Raw genomic sequence first — 18,069 nt, 5'->3', positions numbered from 1 at the left:
ACTTCAAAGCCTTCCATGTCCAGCCCACCAGGTTATTTCAATTAGTCTCCAACAAGAACCCTTCTTCTTCCCCAGCTGGGCCCCCACCTATCACTCCCAGGGATCAGCCACACGGGACCCTGTCACTCTGTTTCCTTTTGCCCCCCAAGGGCTTTGTTTAGGAAAAGCAGAAGTGAGTCAGATTCAAAGTAGAGCAGAAAACTGTGGGTAACATGAGATGACGGTCTGTCCAACAGGGCATGAGGCTGTGCCAGACCATGCGTGCCTGCTGGCAAGAAGTGTGGATGGTTCTTTATTTCTGAGCTCTTCACAGTAACGCACACATGATAAACAGCCATTGAAAAAAAAAAAAAAGAAGAAGAAACTACACAGGATCATAAATTTATCGCTTCCTTCACTGATTTTAATTTAAATATTTATAGATGTTTCAGACAGATGTTATTTCAGAAAATCTACACGTTCACTTTCAACAAGAACACTCAGAAATCAAGTGTTGGTGTAGTACAAGAAGTTGACCTTTATGTAACGTTTGTGGATTTTTCTGTCTCCGTCACTCAGCAAAATCCTTCGTTTGACTGAAGGCTGTGAGCCCACACAGAGGCTGCACATGGGTTCGAAGTCTTTCAACCGAGAAATGATCAGGTTCGCTTCATATTTGACATGGATATGAACACATCTGGTCCTATTTTAAAGTAAATAAGAGAAGGGAGTGTTGATTGTAATGATGATATCTCTATGAAGTATTTATACAATTCTTTCTCTACTGAAGAGCAGACGCTCAGTCATGCAAAACGGGAATATAAAAACAATTGTGGCATTTTACCTTCAGTTCAGTACCCTCAATCCTCACCCTCTGTGCCATTTACCACGACCTGGAGGTTTTCCAAACTAAACACGAGAATAAAAACGTGAGGCCAACCAACATGCTGCAAGCCTCACTATGGCCTGAGGGTTTTCTAATAAGGTCAACAGGTCAAGAGGAGACCACCAGTCTAATGAACAACACAAATGCATTTGATTTCCAAATGTTCAGATCTACACATATTTGTTGCCAGTGGCCACATTGTTGAAGGTTTCAGTGTGAAGTTGTGAGCTCCAGTATCCAAAAGGACTTTAGAAAGTCTGTTCCTGGGTCACCCTCTGGTCCGGGTTTACTTTTTTCCCTCTGAATATACAAAAAAGAAGATTAACTGAAAGGAATTAGGAATTAAAATTACACACAACCATCTAACCAGAATAAGACGACCACTCCTATTTAGGTATTTAAAATATTTTGAAAAGGACTACCCTCATCTTTCCATAGTTATTTTAGGAAACTATTAATACTGCAGGCCCTTCTGCTCAGTGAAAGTTGAATAAGTGAAACAATAGTTTAATGAAAACTGACCTCAGGGAAGTTATCTGGTGACCTTGTATCAGGGCAGGAATCATTTTTTCTCTGTACTTAATAACAGCTTTTTACAGGTATAATTAATAATGTTTTATTAACAGTATATATCAAACTTATTAGGGTCACATGCAAAACGGGTCCATAATTGTTGAAGGGCAACTGCACTAAGTCCTCCCATACCATTTGAACTAGTAACACACTAGTTGTTTTAAATTATATCCATTACATTACAGTCAAGGATTATTAAACTCCTTGTTTGAACATGATGATGCACTTCAGTCAATCTGAATCTCAGACATTAATCATTGTATTTGTGCAGGTTCTTTAAAGACAGGCTCCCATTTTGACTTAAAACAATACTCATATAGCCATATATACATTTTAACTGTAATTGCTTCTCTTCTCCATACTGACCATAAAAGGTCCCTTTCTAATGAACACTTAATGGAGGAGGTGCGGGAAAGATCCAGAGCGCTCTCTTTGACTGCAGAACCAAATAAGAGGCTTCAGCACTGAATTAGTCAAACCAAGTGATTATCTTTCAAAGTTACAAATCACCTGCTTGTGGTACTATCCACTAAGATCAGCAAGGAAACAACACGAAAAGTTTGCAGTTTTCAGACTAACTTTAAAATGCATGGACCCCATTCATTGTACTAACTGGGGCTGCTGAGGATTCATATTAGCTTTAGATAAACTTTAAATCAGTTTTTGCATAGGGCTGTGCATTTTGTCCCTGTCTCTGTGACTGAAAGCACTTTGAAGGGAGCTCTCAAAGGCCAGTATGAAGGCGATGAATGACTATAGAAAGCAAACATATGTTTTGGTGCATATATGGTCATGTGAATATTATTTTATCATGCAAGCTTCCCCTCGAAAATCAATAAAGTCTTAAGACAGACATGAAAACTGGGGAAATAGCTTCTAAGCTCTGTTTGAATGGGATTTCTTTTTATAGCAAAGTTTAGGTGATCTCCATATCATCTGCGCTGGTCAGTGATTTTAATCCCTTCCACCCCAATTGCAATTTGGCAGTCTCAGTGTACCTAATGATAATACTGTAATAACACCAAGCCTGTTAGTGATGAAGGTCACTTGGTTTCTTTCAAGTAAGAATTTCCAGGCATTTGGTTTTGAGACAGTTTTTACTATACCTCATTTGCTACGTGTGCTTCCTCCCTCACTATATCTGTCCATTTTAAAACCCTTGCCAGTTTCAGACTAAACCACCCCTTCTTTTGATGTGTTATATAGCAGAAGTAGACATGGTGGTACACACACAAAAATAGACACACATCTTATGGTGTAATGACTTTCTTACTGCAGCAGTGAGCTGTTAGTGGACCTGTTGAAACCTGCAGAGTAACCCTAGATGTGGAAAGTACCCCTGCAAGTCTGAGTCTGAGACAGAGGAAACTGAGGCACAGGAGGCCTTCACTATCTGCACACAAACGCACACAGACACGCACACACAAATTTGTGTAGTATCACTGTTTCTTTACTTCAGACATGCAACCCAGACATGATCTGAAACACAGTAAGACCCATGCTACTTCCATCCTGCTTCTGATGTTAAGGAGGAACCAATGTGTCTGCACTTGTTGGTAGGGGACTGTGTGTGCATGTTTGTGTGTGGGTGTCAGTGTGACCACTTACAAAGAACATATAAGATTTCTCTTTATGGATTTAGGCTACTGTATGCAGAGTATGTTTCCTGAACGTCTGTGCCCTGGGTCTCCCAAACTAGCATGTGTACAAGCATGTCATGTATGTGAGATCATCTTCCTCCCATCTGCAGAACGTCTGACACTCTTCGGCTCTTTTTACACCTGGCCTCCCATGATCAAGGCTTCAAGAGGGGGCAGGTGTGCTTGCTCATTACCCTCATGACTTAAAAACACTATCGTTTCATCACCAACCTGCCCCAAGTGATTCTGTGAGCAGGAGGTGACTCTTGACTTCTGACATCTTTCTTCTTCCCCTGCTGGAAGTTATGGTGGGGGAAAGTCCAAATGAAGTCTATGAGCCAATAAAACAGGCCTTTAATTTGCTTGTATATGCCCAGAAGCTACAGCTACCATTAGCTTCTCATTTCTCTGGACTGCAGTCATGAGTGTGATCCCACAAGGAATGTGCATTTTTTATTTTGATCAGATCAGAAAGAAAATTTATGAGCAACAGTGATATGGCTGGGACATGTCGGATGTCAAACGGGTGGTGGGATTCATTGCCTTTGTGTTTTGTGCGTCTTTGTTGGCTTTGACTGTGGGAGGAAATGGGAGGGACAGAAGACCTCTAGCTATTTTCAAAGCTAGTTTTCATAAGCCAGCAAGTGTCTCTTATTTCCAACACATTTCTGACCCATAGACACTTTTTAATTGGTCATTTGCACCAAAAAAAGGACGAGGAAGTTTTTAGTTTGATTTATCTAATCTCAACATTTTTATGACATCAAACCCTATTTTTGATGTCTTGTACACATTGTATGGTGCTAAACACTGTATATGCTTTGCACTTTTCTATAGCCAGTCAATGTATTTTGGATTCTGTAATTGCCTGTTGAAATAATGGCAGACCCTGCAATTCCTACCCAATATGTAGGCTTTTTTCATGGCATACATTTGATCTATGACAGAGCATAAAAAGCACACATGAAACGTATTTCATTAACAATGACTTTGTTCTATCAAGTGTCCCTGTAAGTCATCACAGTTAGGCTGCATGCACAATACCAGGTCACTAGAGCTAGAGCTCATCCAAATGGAATGAAGTTGGTTTTATTATTAAAAACACCTGTGCTTCTCCTGCTATGACATGTCACAATGTCTACTGCCATCTAAAATCATATCACGATATACTACTTACCAAGCTGAGACACCAATAGTATCTCAGAAACCTATATTAGACTTAAATATCCAAACTTCTTCAATGTAATTCATATTTGCTTTTCTTTGCATTTTTAGTTTTCTAATTTGCATTTGATATATTTGGTGTTTGAACAGAGGAGTTGACTTTTCAGTGAGGTGAATAATGTGCGACACACCTGTCTTGTTTCCTGTTGTGCAGTTTGATCATGGCTCCCATTGTGACCAGTGCTGAGAGGGAACCAACACTGCCAAGTACAAACCCCACACGGTCATCTGTGAAAACAACACCAGCACATAATTACTCACTGCTATCTGCCATTGATCCTTCAGAACAAACCATCCATCCTGCAAATCTTTTGATAAGTGGATCAATACAAAGGCAAAAGACGTCATGCGAGGCCTTGAAGGAAAAGCATGAGGGAAAACCAAGAATAAACTGTCATGGTTGCTTTGAACAAAGATCCTGCTGAAGGTAAAGATGGGTGGAACACTTTGAGCTGCTAGTTAGGTGTAGCTGAATTTACCATGACTGGGTAAATAAAGGATTCAAATACAAAAACTTGCTATACCAACATGGTAGCCGTATCTCACCACAGATAAGTAAAACACTGGTTACAGTAAATGTAAATATGGAAATGTACGGCTTGACAGAAAGATGGGGAAAATGAAACTAATTTGAGACTCTACAGTGACGTAAGGGTTTGTACATATGCCTTGCTAAATTACACAGGGTTGCTGGCTAAAAGTGAAGAGATTTCTTTGCACTAATTGAACTAAATTATCTGACAATACTGAATACCTCAAACTGAAATTTGCTGGGGGTAAAATCAGTTTCCTGTCACTGGTGCTGACCAGTAACCAGAGCCCAATGGAGGTCATCTCTACACCACAACCACTTTGCTCTGCTCCATCTATTTAGGAATCACAGTGTGGCAAAATTAAAACATTTGTCTTGATATTAATGGCTTTCAGACTCTGTCTCCTACTAGCCAAACAAATGTAGAATGCTTCATTTCTTTAACTTTATATGTCTAAATATAAATATATGCATTTTAACATACAGACAAAAAGTTAAGTGCTTTGTGAATTAATTCAAAACATATTAAAAATACTTTGGTATAGGCCTGAGTATTTATAGCAGTGCATTACTGTCCTTTGAAACGTCACAGTGCTTCATGGCTTGGTTTTCTCCTCTAAAATATATCAAATAGTTGGCTTCATTCAAATTACCAAAGAGTTAAATAAAAGAAATGAAAATGTTCACACTTCTCCCTAGTGATATCTGGACATTTAGAAACAATTTCAGATATCTGGCTCTGAAATGTCACTTGTACAGTGGAGGTGAAGAGAATTTAGTTTAATTTAAAAAAATGACATTTTGAAGATTCAACAGCAACTTCTCCCAGAAACAGTGTTTTACTGTGGGTCTGGACAATCCACAGATCAGTGTCTAGTGTCTTTACTGAAGGTTCTGAAGACATAATCCCAACATGATAGTAACACTAGTAAAAACATAATAGTAAAATAAAAACTGTTCACTCACCCTCACTGGACAAGGACTCCTTTTCCTCACAAATCCCAGCCATGCTAACAACCACACTAACCTGCTGCAGCATATTTAGCCAACATTTACCAATGAAGCTTCATCAATGTGCTATAAATAATGAATAAATCCAATGATACTAACAGTACACAATTACAAAGATACTACTAGTACCAATGAGTTGTGGTATTGTTGTGTTATACAATATAAATCTATCAAAAGTCATTGATTTTGCCACAGCTTTGGTGCCGGTGCACAGGTTTTTGTCTCGCTTACAAAGATCTGAGTGGTGATTGTTTCTCCATCAAGCAAAAACTTTCAATAATGAGCTCAACACCAGAGTCGAAACCTGGCTCGGGGCAAAGCAGCTATCCAATTAGCACTTACATATAAACTGAGTATTTTATGCCAAAACCTGTGCATTACTTTCATTTATTTTATTTTATATTTACTTCAACAGATTTTCCAGAACATTTTCTTTGTCATGATGTATTATCAATATGACAATATAAACTGGGATCGGCTCATGAGCCTACTTTACATCCATATGAAAAATGTATGAGTAGTAGATTTTAAATGAGGGTCAAGCACAGCCATCCAACAAAAGGCCACTGTGTTCTGCCGGCATACAGCAATTGCACGTTTTTTAAAATTACCAAGGCGACCAAACAAAACAAAAATGATAAATTGGCTTCAAACAAGCAGTGAGCACAGTGAAGAAAGTGATTCAACCTCTATTTGTTGGATTTTCCCTGCAGTTGCGTTCATGTTGTAGGTAATACTGTGATCAAATTGGAACATGTGAAACATCCTTGAGGTCTTGGCAGGTTCAACAAACCGTTTGCCAGTCTATTTGACTATTCATACAATATACCAAGACAAAGGTTATTTTTGGCAATTATACAGATGTTATGAGGAAGATAATTATCAAAGTACTGTTACCCTGTAGAGCATGTGTCAAGTGTGCTAAATGTTTGTCAGGTACAAACTACAAGTGCTTGTCCTTTAAAATGTCAGCCTTGGAACACACACATACAGGAACATACTGAAATCTACAGCCATGTGTACAAAAATTCCCTGAACTTTCTAAACCAATCAGTTTTGCTACACTCGATTAGGCCTTGGATGCAGCAGCACTTGCGTCAAGCTGTAGGACACTGAAGCCGTCAGCAATAGTGTGACAAGCTGCCCAGAGCACAACTGTACTGAGTGCATGTGTAGAACTGGCAGTCAATTAGTGTTAAGTTTCGCTTTTTTCATCTGGCAAAAACCCAAAGCTATCTCATTACTTCACTGGACTGACCTGCATTGATGAAATAGTAAAGCTCCAAAAAGCAACAATACTCAGTTTGGACCATTACATTTCCAGTGAGACGGGATTAACAGGGTTTGACTGAACAAGTTCAAGCTGACAAAGCACTCGGAAAAGTTGGTTTCATTTCAAAGGTGGTAGTGCATATCACCCATCTCTGTACTCGCGTGCAGATAGGTGAAACATGATTATATTTTGCAATTTGCTACCAATTCAAACTTCAAAATTTCTGAGCCCATCGTCACTCCTTCCAATTTCCAGTGTTTATCTCCTAATGTAATTGCAAATAGACGATACTGATCAGAAATCCAAGATTGCTTTCATAAATCTACTACGCCCACATGCCCCAAAGCCACACTCTTATCTCCAACTTCAAAAAATGCCTTATGTGATGAGATTTTTTTTTGACATAATTCTGTAGATTTCTCTCTCACTAGTAACAGTATGAGTGTGTGTACCAAACTACTGTGCCTATCTGATATGTCTATCGCACCCTGTCTGACTAAATGTAATGGAAGTATTTGTCGCATTTGAACCACATGTCAGATGACAAATGTAGGTATCTAATGTTCCAAACTTAAGAAGCACACAGCTGCATTAACACACAGGTTGGCAGAAGCCAAATACAATATTTCTTGTCTCTAAAGCTGCTTTCTGACTCCATCCATGGTCAGAGATCCAGACCTACTCTCAGAGGAGATAATGAATATGAAGTCTACACACAGCAGTTCTGGCAGATGAAGATGTCTAAAAGAATAAAACATAGCATACCTGACTGAAACCCAGGTGTAAGGGAGGATATTTTCGTCAAACTGATGATGAAATACAGTTTGATAATGGATTCTTAATTCTTAAGTGTGATCCAAAACATCACAATCAGAAATGCCAAACATGTCATCAAACATGTCAAAGATCTGTTTGCAGAGATCTTTAAACAGTGACAGCACTGGCCACATGAAGACAGTGAAGTGTGAACAAACTACTCTTGGTTGGCATTTCAGCAACTTCTTCTACACAACCTTAATTTGCCAACCCCTTCAGCCCATCTCTGTCAACTCGGGAATCTGAGAACCCAAGGCAGTGAAGCTTTGTCTTGCAACCCACGTCACTTATCCCTGTGAAAATCACTCAGTGGCTCTTTGTCAGCTGTCACCTTTCCTTTAATGACTTTCTTCTCCTCTGTACAAGGAAATCTATTCATTTTACAATGCCATTAAGGTGAGATGATCTTGTTATTGGTATACTACTGATATTCACCCATGGCTATTGTTTTTCAGAAGACCGTGACAAGGCACAGCCAAGCAAGTATACTGTATAACTTTATACTTTTCAAGTCTCCCATGGCCCTGGTCATAGCTAGATCAAAAACACTCCAAGGACTTTCAGTCCAAACCCCGCCTTCACCTCTCCAAAACACCCATCTTTCCGGCAGTGGATATTAACACTGATCATCACGGTGCACCACACCCCTGTCCCAAAGTCTAAAGCTGTTAAAAAGCACGCAATGACAAGTACAGCAGCAGGTTATAATCCAACTCAAATAGGCAGGGCTTTTACTGATGGGTGATATTCAAACAGATCCATCTTTGATGAATAGGACCTTCTGTCACCTCTGCTGACAGGTGCTATTTCAAAAGCGGCTCATTAAAGTGACTCAGAAGAAGTCAAACTGGATGCGGTGGCATTTGTTGTCCAGCAGCTTGCAGTTTTTAACTATGACTACAATTCTCTGGCTTTTCAGCGTACACATTATGCTGCAGTGATTCATATAAGGAGAGGAGGAGTGACCTGCCAGGCGTCTCTTGTTTGGTCTGTATTTAGTATTGCATACATGGTTGGAGGTCACATCACGACGGAAGTAACAGCTCAAGCGACACATGATTAAACACCTCGGGTCACATTGACAGCTGTTAGTTCTGATTTGTATAATGAGAGTGCCAGAACAAGTGTGATCACTGTCACACAGCTAAAAAGGCCCAGTTTGTGTATGTGTGTGTACATTCAGTGTACACAACATTCATGGGTGCAGCTGAAATTCTATACTATATGATAGTGTTTATCTCCACTGTACATACAGACATTATCAGGCATAGCCACATGACTTGAACACTTGCCTGGGCAGACACTTTGGCCTGATGAGTTTCTGCAATAATGTCATAAAAATCAGAACTACTGTGGCAGATAAGCAAAATGATAGAAAAAAAGAAACCACCTGGTTAAATAGGAAACATTTCTAAACAGCTCTGCACTGGTTAACCCAATTATAAAACTAATATGTTCGCCTATTTGAGGAATTAGGATCAATTGCGTCCAGCTGTGATCCACCTGGTTGTTACAAGGGACTCAAAATCCGACATATTAATCCTACCTGATTGCAATCAAAAGGAAGTTTCTGTTTCCAGCTCTAACAAGGTTAGAATGGAGGACTGGGATGAGGCCATGATACATGGAGGTGATTAAAGTCGACTGGCTTTCTTTCTCTGCTTCCTCTCACTTCACTATCGCTGATAGAGCGAGCCAAAACCTTTGGAAATCTTGAAATCTGATATGTGCAACTAAGTGATTAAAGATCTAATTTCATGCAATCTTTCTGTCACTGTTATATGGATGTATTATTTGAGCTGTTATATCATTACCAGCTATTTTCAAGGTTTTCAAATGGCCTGCTTCCAGCTACACAAGGGGCCAAAAAGAAACATTGCTTCACGCTCATACAAAAGCAAAACACTTAATTCAATGGGAAATACTGCCACCTGATGGCATTAGCCAATGTCTGCAACAACACTAAGAGTTCATTGCTGGGCTGATGAATGAACCTATTAGAACACAGGTGGTTCTAATTTACATACACAGTCCATGTTGATCCAGGTTCAGAAGTTTAAATCTTTGTAGCTAATGGTCTGTATGGCCAACCCAGAGACCAGTGTACTGAATCTTTGCTTTCAGAGACTGGATGAAAAGAATATTTCAGACTCTATACACTATATTGTTTAAAAAAGAATTCTGTTGATAAGGTAGGGATTCATTTATAAGTGTTCATTTTCAAACACACATATCAGCTGAATAACATCTGCTCTCATGCTGGCCACCTCTGTTTGAACTTTTGACCCTAAGGAGACATTACAGGTCCATCAAAGGACAATCCACCAGATTTATGAAGTTTCTCTCCTAAGGTATCCACAGCATTAATCAATACACACTAATGGCCCTGCACCTCATATTTCATTTTATTATACACCCAATTATTTTATCTTATAGATCTTTGCAAACCATGCCAGCATGATCTGTATATTATGACTTTTTATGATTAATGGCATGGAAGTGGTTGATCCCTTGTCTATGGTTTTTTTTATGTTTATATTTAAACACTGTGAGAAGAGTAGTCACAATTTTGTTGTATGAAAAAAATAATAAAGGCTTATTCTCTTATCTTTATTCTGCTCAACACATTTAGCTGTCTGGCTCCATATTAGAAACAACCTGTTATACAGTAGGGTTGCTCTCCTGTCCAGGTCCCATCATCCAGGCAGGTGCGCTGTGCTGTACCATATAGCTTATAGCCATCATTGCAGGAGAAGTTCAGTGTGTTCCCTTTTACGTAATGTGTTCCATTCTTCCTCCCATTCCTCGGTGTGGGAAGCCAGCCACAAGATACCACTAAGGAATAATAATACAAAAAAGCATTAGATGTTGTTTTCACTAGTGACAATCACATCGAAAATATGCAAATATATGAACACAGATCATTTTCAAAGCTAATGCCTTCATTAAGCTTTTTTACAGCATGGTGTCACTGTGGTGTGTGGGTGAAGTCCTAATGGAACAAATGTAAGCTCTTACTGATCCCGTATGTTGTATTATCAGATATACCATTATTTACATAAAAAAATTGAGTTACCCACTCCAATTATGCAGATGCTCTTTAGCATTAGCACAAACAAGATAGAAACATAGGTTTTAACAAAGTACAAAAGTAAACCAATGAATGAACAGACTACTAATTTCACATGGTACCTGGCTCCAGGGAAGCCATTAGGGCCTGATGATTTCTGTAAGCCCTGAGCGTTGCATTTCCCACTGTAAGGCTCCGAGTGGTCAGCGTATCATATTTACAGAACTGTGCCCCTTCTCCAAAGCAAATCTTCAACATATCTTCCATCAGAGGGTCATCTGGTATCTCAGGCAGAAAAAAGGCAGGAACAAAAGCAGCATCATGGTTTGGTCGGAAACTGTAAGTATCCAAAAGGTACTTGGAGTCATACGTGAAATGGGAAGAGTTCTCTGAAATATTCCCTGTGGATAAAACAAAAAAAAAAAAACATCATCAACACAAGTTAAAATATGCAATTTGGATTTTCATTTAGAAAAACTAATGACAGGTTTCAAATTGATCTCAAACAAACTAAAGGGTTGTCAGTAGATAAGGTTGTGACAGCCCAAATGCTCAGTCTATCAGAAACTGGAATTTACCATCTACTGACCGACTGAACACACATGACCAAGGTGGTCAGCAGTGGGTAGGGCAGGTATGGTTGGAAAACAAGCAGGGCAGTGGCCCTCCAGAACATAACCCATGTTCTGCCCACCCATAGTTGAAAATATGGAATAAAAACAAGACAATATGAGGTATGCTATAATTTAGAAATAACACACTGAGGTCAGTGCAGAACACATCCTGTATGCTGTCATGTTTTTTTTAATCATGCGGTCTCGCATGCTCAAAAATGTAACTATCAGCGCCAATAAATAAATTAGTTTATACAAGCTGAAATACAGTGTTTGCTGCAGTTATGCTGAAGCAAATAGTTTCATATGTACCATGCATACAGCTGAAACTTTAATATGTACTGTATGCATGCACTGCAGCCTTGACTGTGCTTCAGAAATGTGTTTTCATTTGCATAGTCACGGACCCTGATATCTCTGCAATTTATTAAAGCTGCTAAACATATGCCTTGTTTTCTTCCTGTGCACTCCTTAAACATTTGTTTAGCCAAATGTATTAAATATGGTAGTCATTTAAAAAAGACAATGATGGACAATTATTACTAAATCAAAGAATTCTTAATCAGTCTCTAAACATGCAACATAAGCCTCTACACAAAATTCAAAACACAAATTAATTAATGTATTAATGTTGTTTTAGAGGGAGAATTGATTGTTTCATCACTTATCAGTCTGACTCATTGTTTGTTTCATACTAACAGCTAGTTCCAAAGGCAAAGATTTCCTTTGGTGTGGCACTGGCTGGGGAGAACACCTCTCCCGCCTGGGTCAGTAGGTCATCTGATGGGTCAGCGTTCATCAGACCGAGGAGACCCCGGGTGTGGTTAGTAAACTCAGCTGGCAGTAGGACGGTCACTGCCATGGCTCCTTCATGCACATGAACCTCCACGCCAACACCAGACAGGAACATTGCTGTTACGTCCTGTGGACTAGGAGCGAATACAAACACTCCTGGAAAAGACACATTTTGTTTAATTAGTTTGAATGTGTCATTATTGTATCTTATTAAAAGATATTAAAATACACAATACTACTGTAGATACCAGTTCAGTTAAGGCTGCACAGGTCTAGCTAAAGTCAATGATGAGAAATCACTAATGATCCATTGCTGCTCAAAAATCTTCTCACCAAATTCATCCTTTCCCTGGCACAAAATTCAAAGAAGGGTAATAAGTTTCATTATTTCATGATTGTATTTACATCCAATATACATTTTCAAAACAGCTATCCCTTGCTGCCACTTGGGGTCACCAAAGTGCGCTGATGTCTAGTGCATCGTTAACCCTGTCAGGAGTGTTTAAAACATCTCACCATGTAGGTCCATCCATCTTTGCTCCATGAAAGACAATAGTTTTTGGTTCCTTAGCACCTCAAGGTGACCCTGTGCTAGACGTACCTCGATGACATCAGAGGACTTCTCCTTCATAGCCACTGATGACAGCTGTGTGGCCTTAACAAGTGTCCCTTGGTGGTAAAAATAAACACAACCATTGTTATAGATTTTTTATGTTAACATGTTTCAAAACAAAAACTAGAAGTGTTTTAGTTTGCACAATGAACTGACAACACCTGCTATCAGAACAGTGTAACAAACAAAAATAAGCCTGAAATGTATAAGAAAAGAGTGCAAGCAAAGGAAGACACAAAGAAATGAGAACGTCAATATGCTCAGCAAACACTACAGACAGGCAATCAACCCTCTGTTTGGTAACAGACACAAACCACATAAAACTATACAAAACATGAAAATGAAAGAACAGATCAAATGTCAAGTAAAGCATATCAAATGTAGACTCACCATTCTCAAGTTTCACCTGTTCTGTTCTGGCCTGAACACTCAGCTCTGCATCAGGTGAAAACACAAGCCAGTACTCTCCTTTGCCATTGAAAGTGTAGTTGAGTCCATCAAACGTTATAAAATGTGGATCCCCAAGGACAACACCTGCACAGCATCGAGAACAAAGCACTCATGCATTTACATCAAATATACTTCTTTCAAATAGTGTATCACTGGTCTTTAATTCATCTAAAGCTTGGTTTTCTAATAGCAGTTTTCAGCTAACTGTTTGTATGATCTAATGTATTGCAATATCTTAACCCTCAGCTGCAGTGTGAAATTAATTTACGTGTCCTGCAAACTGATCTGGTATTGTCTACTGCTCTAATGCCTATTGGCAGACTATAGCATGTAAAGAAAAACACATTTTGGCCTTTTCATACAATGTGTGATGTATTTTTTTCCAAAATCAGTGTTATATTATATGTCCTTATTTTGTCTAGTTAATAAGGTCATACAAACCATAATCGTTGCTGTGTTGCAGTTCTGTGCTTATTAGTTTTGATCCATTTTGGAGACTTTGATTTTTATTATGCATGTTCTGAAACTCTTATGTGTTAAAGGCAGTCACTTGGTCTCACCAGCTCTTGGTGGTTGGTACTTGCGACAATCACTAGAAGGCCGATGGCTGAAGTAGATGTGACAGTGGTCAGACCACAGACAGCAGTAAAAAAAACTCATTACATCATAAAGCCAGTGGGAGTACCCTGGCACCCATGGGGGTTCTCTATAAGGAGGTGAGCCCCAGTCGTGAGCCCTGTCTGGGGTGCTGCCCCCTATGGAGTCTCCTGTTAGCATCAGAGCTCCTGCACTGTCATAGCAGCACTGCTGCCCTGATCCATGTGTAGGACTGAAAATAGCAGAAGAAAATCATGTCAAAATGGAAAAAGTGTTTTTCTTGTAATTTTAAAAAAAAGGTAAAAATTTGACATGTCCTCTTGTCACCCCTACCTGGCCTGAATTGATCTGACACAGTGGACACTAGCCGGGTGGTACGTGCACACACTACCCTTTTCAATGTCACAACCATAGTCAGTCTGAAATAACACAGTGAAATAAATGTTAAGCTGCAAACATCAGGCAATTAGTTAATTGAAATTTAATTTCTGTGTTCAACATATTTCACCTGGACTTTCACCAGACACTTATTATAAGGGGCTTTGTTCATTAGTTGTTAACGTTTTATCAAATTTTTTAGAAAACAATTTGCAGATTAATTGGCAATGAAAATTATTGAAAATGAATTAAGCCCTGCATGCACTCAATGTCATTTGGCAATAAATCTGCAATCAAGAACTCTGAGTAGGTTGACTTAACACTAATGATATAGGTAATGATTGAACACAAAGCATAAACAGTGAAGGTTATTTGGACAATATTTGCCAATGGCACAACACTCAACCTTTACTTTATTTATTAATTTATCAAACTGAAAAAAAACCCCACAAACCAGTTACTTTGGAGAACGTTCTTTGAAAAACTAAAAAAAAATTTTAAAAATGAATTAGGTGGATTCATTGTGATGTGTTTACTCACATGAAACCTGCCTGAGTCTGCTCGGGCCTGTGCCAGAGTGCAAGGACAGTCGATGAGCTCATTCAGGAAGTTGGGAAGTTTCTTCTCTGTGATGTTCCACTGCAGACACTTTTTTGTGGCCCAGGCGGCAGAGTCATTTCTGAAAGTCTGCTCAAAGTGCCAGGCTAAGACATGAATGTCGCTCCAGAGGGCCTGTACATCCCTGTGTATTCAAAAACAGTTACAACCAAATTTGTTTCCAATTTGACAAACTAAAGACCAATTTTAAATTATGGCTGAAAAACACAATTATGATATTTACTTTTTTAGAACAATTAGTTGTTTATGCTCTCTCAGACAACAGAAAGCAACAATCACAACTTCCCAAAACCAGAAATGACCAACACAGAAAGGCAGCAAATCCTCACATATCAGAAATTCAAACCAGCAGACACAATGCTGTTCATTTTTAGTCAACCTCTCTAATCATAGTCTATGGATTGTGTTAGTTACCTGTGGTTTGACCAATACACTGAAAAAATGCAACATTCAAAATTCACAACAAACAGCTGCTGCTCATTAAATTATTTTTAAGTTCATTATCACTTCCATATGGCAGAGTTAGGCATGCTGCCTGTAGAGTTCACACCAGGCACATGTGAGGATATGATTAAATCAAGATTATCTCTCCATCATATGAGTAACCAAATCTGACATTCTGATACTTGACAGATATATACAAGATATACTATACTAGCAAAATATAATGAAGATACAGAGAGATATTTCTGAGTGTGTTTTATGGATACCTTGATCCATCTGAATTAGAACTAGCAGTTATGCGGATATTCCCCAACTCCCATCTGGAGTAGTCCTCTGAGGGCACTGGGATAATGCTGAAAGAACCAGTGTTGGGCAAATGCCTGCCGAGGGAGTACAGGTAGCTCAGCTCAGCCCGCACAGAGTATGATCCATTGATTTCTTCCCCTGTGCTGCTGTTAAACTCTCTGTAACCCCACAGCTCAATGTTGACTTTTTCTGCTCCAATCAAAGAGCTATTCCACGTCAGCCTAAGCTGCCCTGTTATGTCTGGTGTGCCATAGTGATGCCATTGTGTTGAATTCACCAGGATGACTTCAAAAGCAGGATCTGCTTTGCTGGGATGGACTAGCAGAGTAAAAAATAGAAAATATTAAGGGGAGGTACAGGTAACCAGTTCTGATGTAGTGTAAGCAGAGTTTTGTTAATCTAAAGTAAAAATGTGTTAAAGGTAATGTTACAGTGAGAGGAGGTAAGAGAATATCACTGCAATAAAAAAGACTATTTGCTCAATTACAACTGTTGAATAGTTATATAGTTATGAAAAACATGTTTATGTTATCTGATCTTTTCACTGTGGCACAATTCTGGATTGCACGATCAGTGGAGACTTGCTCAATAAGACTCAGAGCTGCCAAGGGGCTTTTACAAAGTACTGAATTACAGTCTGAGTACTTTAGTAACCAAGAGAGTTCCTTTTTAAATTTCTAATATATTCTTAAAAACATCTAGAAACATGTTTTCACTTTGTCATCTTTTATTGAGTGTGAGCAAAAATTGATCACATGACAAGTTTAGGAACTGACAAATCCAGAGCTGGAAAATGTTTATATTTCCACTTACCTGAGAAGTACTCTCCAGATCTGTCAAAATTAATTCCATCTACTGAGACATTAATTAGTATCCAACCTGTCTCATACAATAAAGGAGAGACACAATAGGCATGGCCTTGAGCATCAATAAATCCTTCTGTTTCAATCTTGCCTTTGAACCTGTAAAAAGACAGACAAACATAGACTGATCCAGATTTAGCTGCCTACACAACACTAAAACTTTTCTTGACAGAAATGTCAATAGAACAATTTCAGTCCTTTCATACAACACAGCACAAGAACACTGTCATGAAATTGAAATTTGGAGCATTAAATTGGATCTTATGATCTTGTAAATGTGTGGTTTATAAATCTAAACCTAAATGGCAGCTGGACTAGTTTTTAGGTTGAAACCATTTGCCATGACTCAACCTCTAGATAACTTCACCTGGACGAATGAGAATCTTCACAGACATATGAGGTTTATATATTACAAAACCTCTATGAGGAGAAACTGATAATCTAAGTTTAATCTTCCTAACAAAGTGGCTGCTGATGGCATTTTCCACATTATGTACCTGTAATAATATTGTTAAGCTGAATCATTTGTATGATGTGTGTACAAAAGATTTAGATGTTGATCACTGTGTGTGCTCAAAACCACAAACCTGCAGAGAAGGCGCCCTGCAGGATGAAGGACCAAACCAAGGATCCTGAGAGCTCTTCCACCCAGCATGGAGCTGGACTCAGGTTTCACCTGGAAACAGGTCTGGCTGTAGTCTGCACAGCAGTTCAGCAGGGACACACAGGTTGCATGGCAGGAGCACTTGTCCAATACATCACCACATTTTGACCTGCATGTCTGACCTAAAAGAATCAACAATGATCCCAAATCCCTTCAAAATCATTAAATATAAAATAAAAATATGAATATGAAAGTTTTCACTTATATATGCTGCATGGTTAGATGTAGCTAGTTACCAAATATAAACAAGTTCTATAAATTCAAAAATCAGCTTCCTCTAAACAAAAGTTGAGATAGATGAATAGATAAAAAAATTAAATTAAATCAGAGCAGCTCACATTAACAATAGAAAGTGACTTACCAGCTGTTTTATATGAGCAAATGAGAAAAAGTCCACAGAGAAAGTTGCTCAAGGTTGTTTTCATGTTTATCTTGAAGAACGAAATAACACCCTGGGCTGAAGGGCTGCGGGTTATCATCGGTCACAGCAAACCTCAGTAAACTACAGTGACACGAGTTTCCGAAGGCGATTATTAAGTTATAAATTAACAAACACCCTTTTAATGAAGGTCGACGTGTTTTAAAGACACCTCTCCTCCTCACGCAAGAATACATCATGAACATGTTTGAAAATACGCAGAAATTTTTTTTTAATTTCGTTATAAACTAATTTTGAACAAGATTAACTCAACCACGAACACCCTTCTATATTTATGCCGAAAC

At 38.8% G+C, this 18,069-nt stretch overlaps 1 protein-coding gene across 2 annotated transcripts; it reads right to left on the bottom strand.

Moving 5' to 3' along the window:
• Positions 1–393: 393 nt before the first annotated feature.
• On the bottom strand, positions 394–18,056 carry susd2 (sushi domain containing 2). Of its 2 annotated transcripts, none has more exons than XM_026321928.1 (14): positions 17,708–18,056; positions 17,270–17,468; positions 16,633–16,781; positions 15,780–16,137; positions 14,992–15,193; positions 14,407–14,492; positions 14,037–14,305; positions 13,417–13,560; positions 12,930–13,082; positions 12,318–12,569; positions 11,127–11,405; positions 10,593–10,769; positions 4,434–4,530; positions 394–1,165 (listed from the first exon to the last, which is right to left on the bottom strand). In XM_026321928.1, exons 1-14 carry the CDS (start codon positions 17,823–17,825, stop codon positions 1,114–1,116), a joined length of 2,535 nt encoding a protein of 844 aa, XP_026177713.1. In that variant the 5' UTR covers positions 17,826–18,056; the 3' UTR covers positions 394–1,113. The 2 variants fall into 2 exon arrangements, with proteins under 2 accessions (XP_026177713.1, XP_026177714.1); XM_026321929.1 differs by having other exon boundaries at positions 1,131–1,190.
• Positions 18,057–18,069: the final 13 nt, after the last annotated feature.

Source organism: Mastacembelus armatus, chromosome 9 (genome assembly GCF_900324485.2).
Source record: "Mastacembelus armatus chromosome 9, fMasArm1.2, whole genome shotgun sequence".
Classification (NCBI taxonomy): Eukaryota; Metazoa; Chordata; class Actinopteri; order Synbranchiformes; family Mastacembelidae; genus Mastacembelus; species Mastacembelus armatus.
The sequence above is the reverse complement of the archived record's forward strand: the minus strand, read 5'-3'. Positions and strand labels throughout refer to the sequence as shown.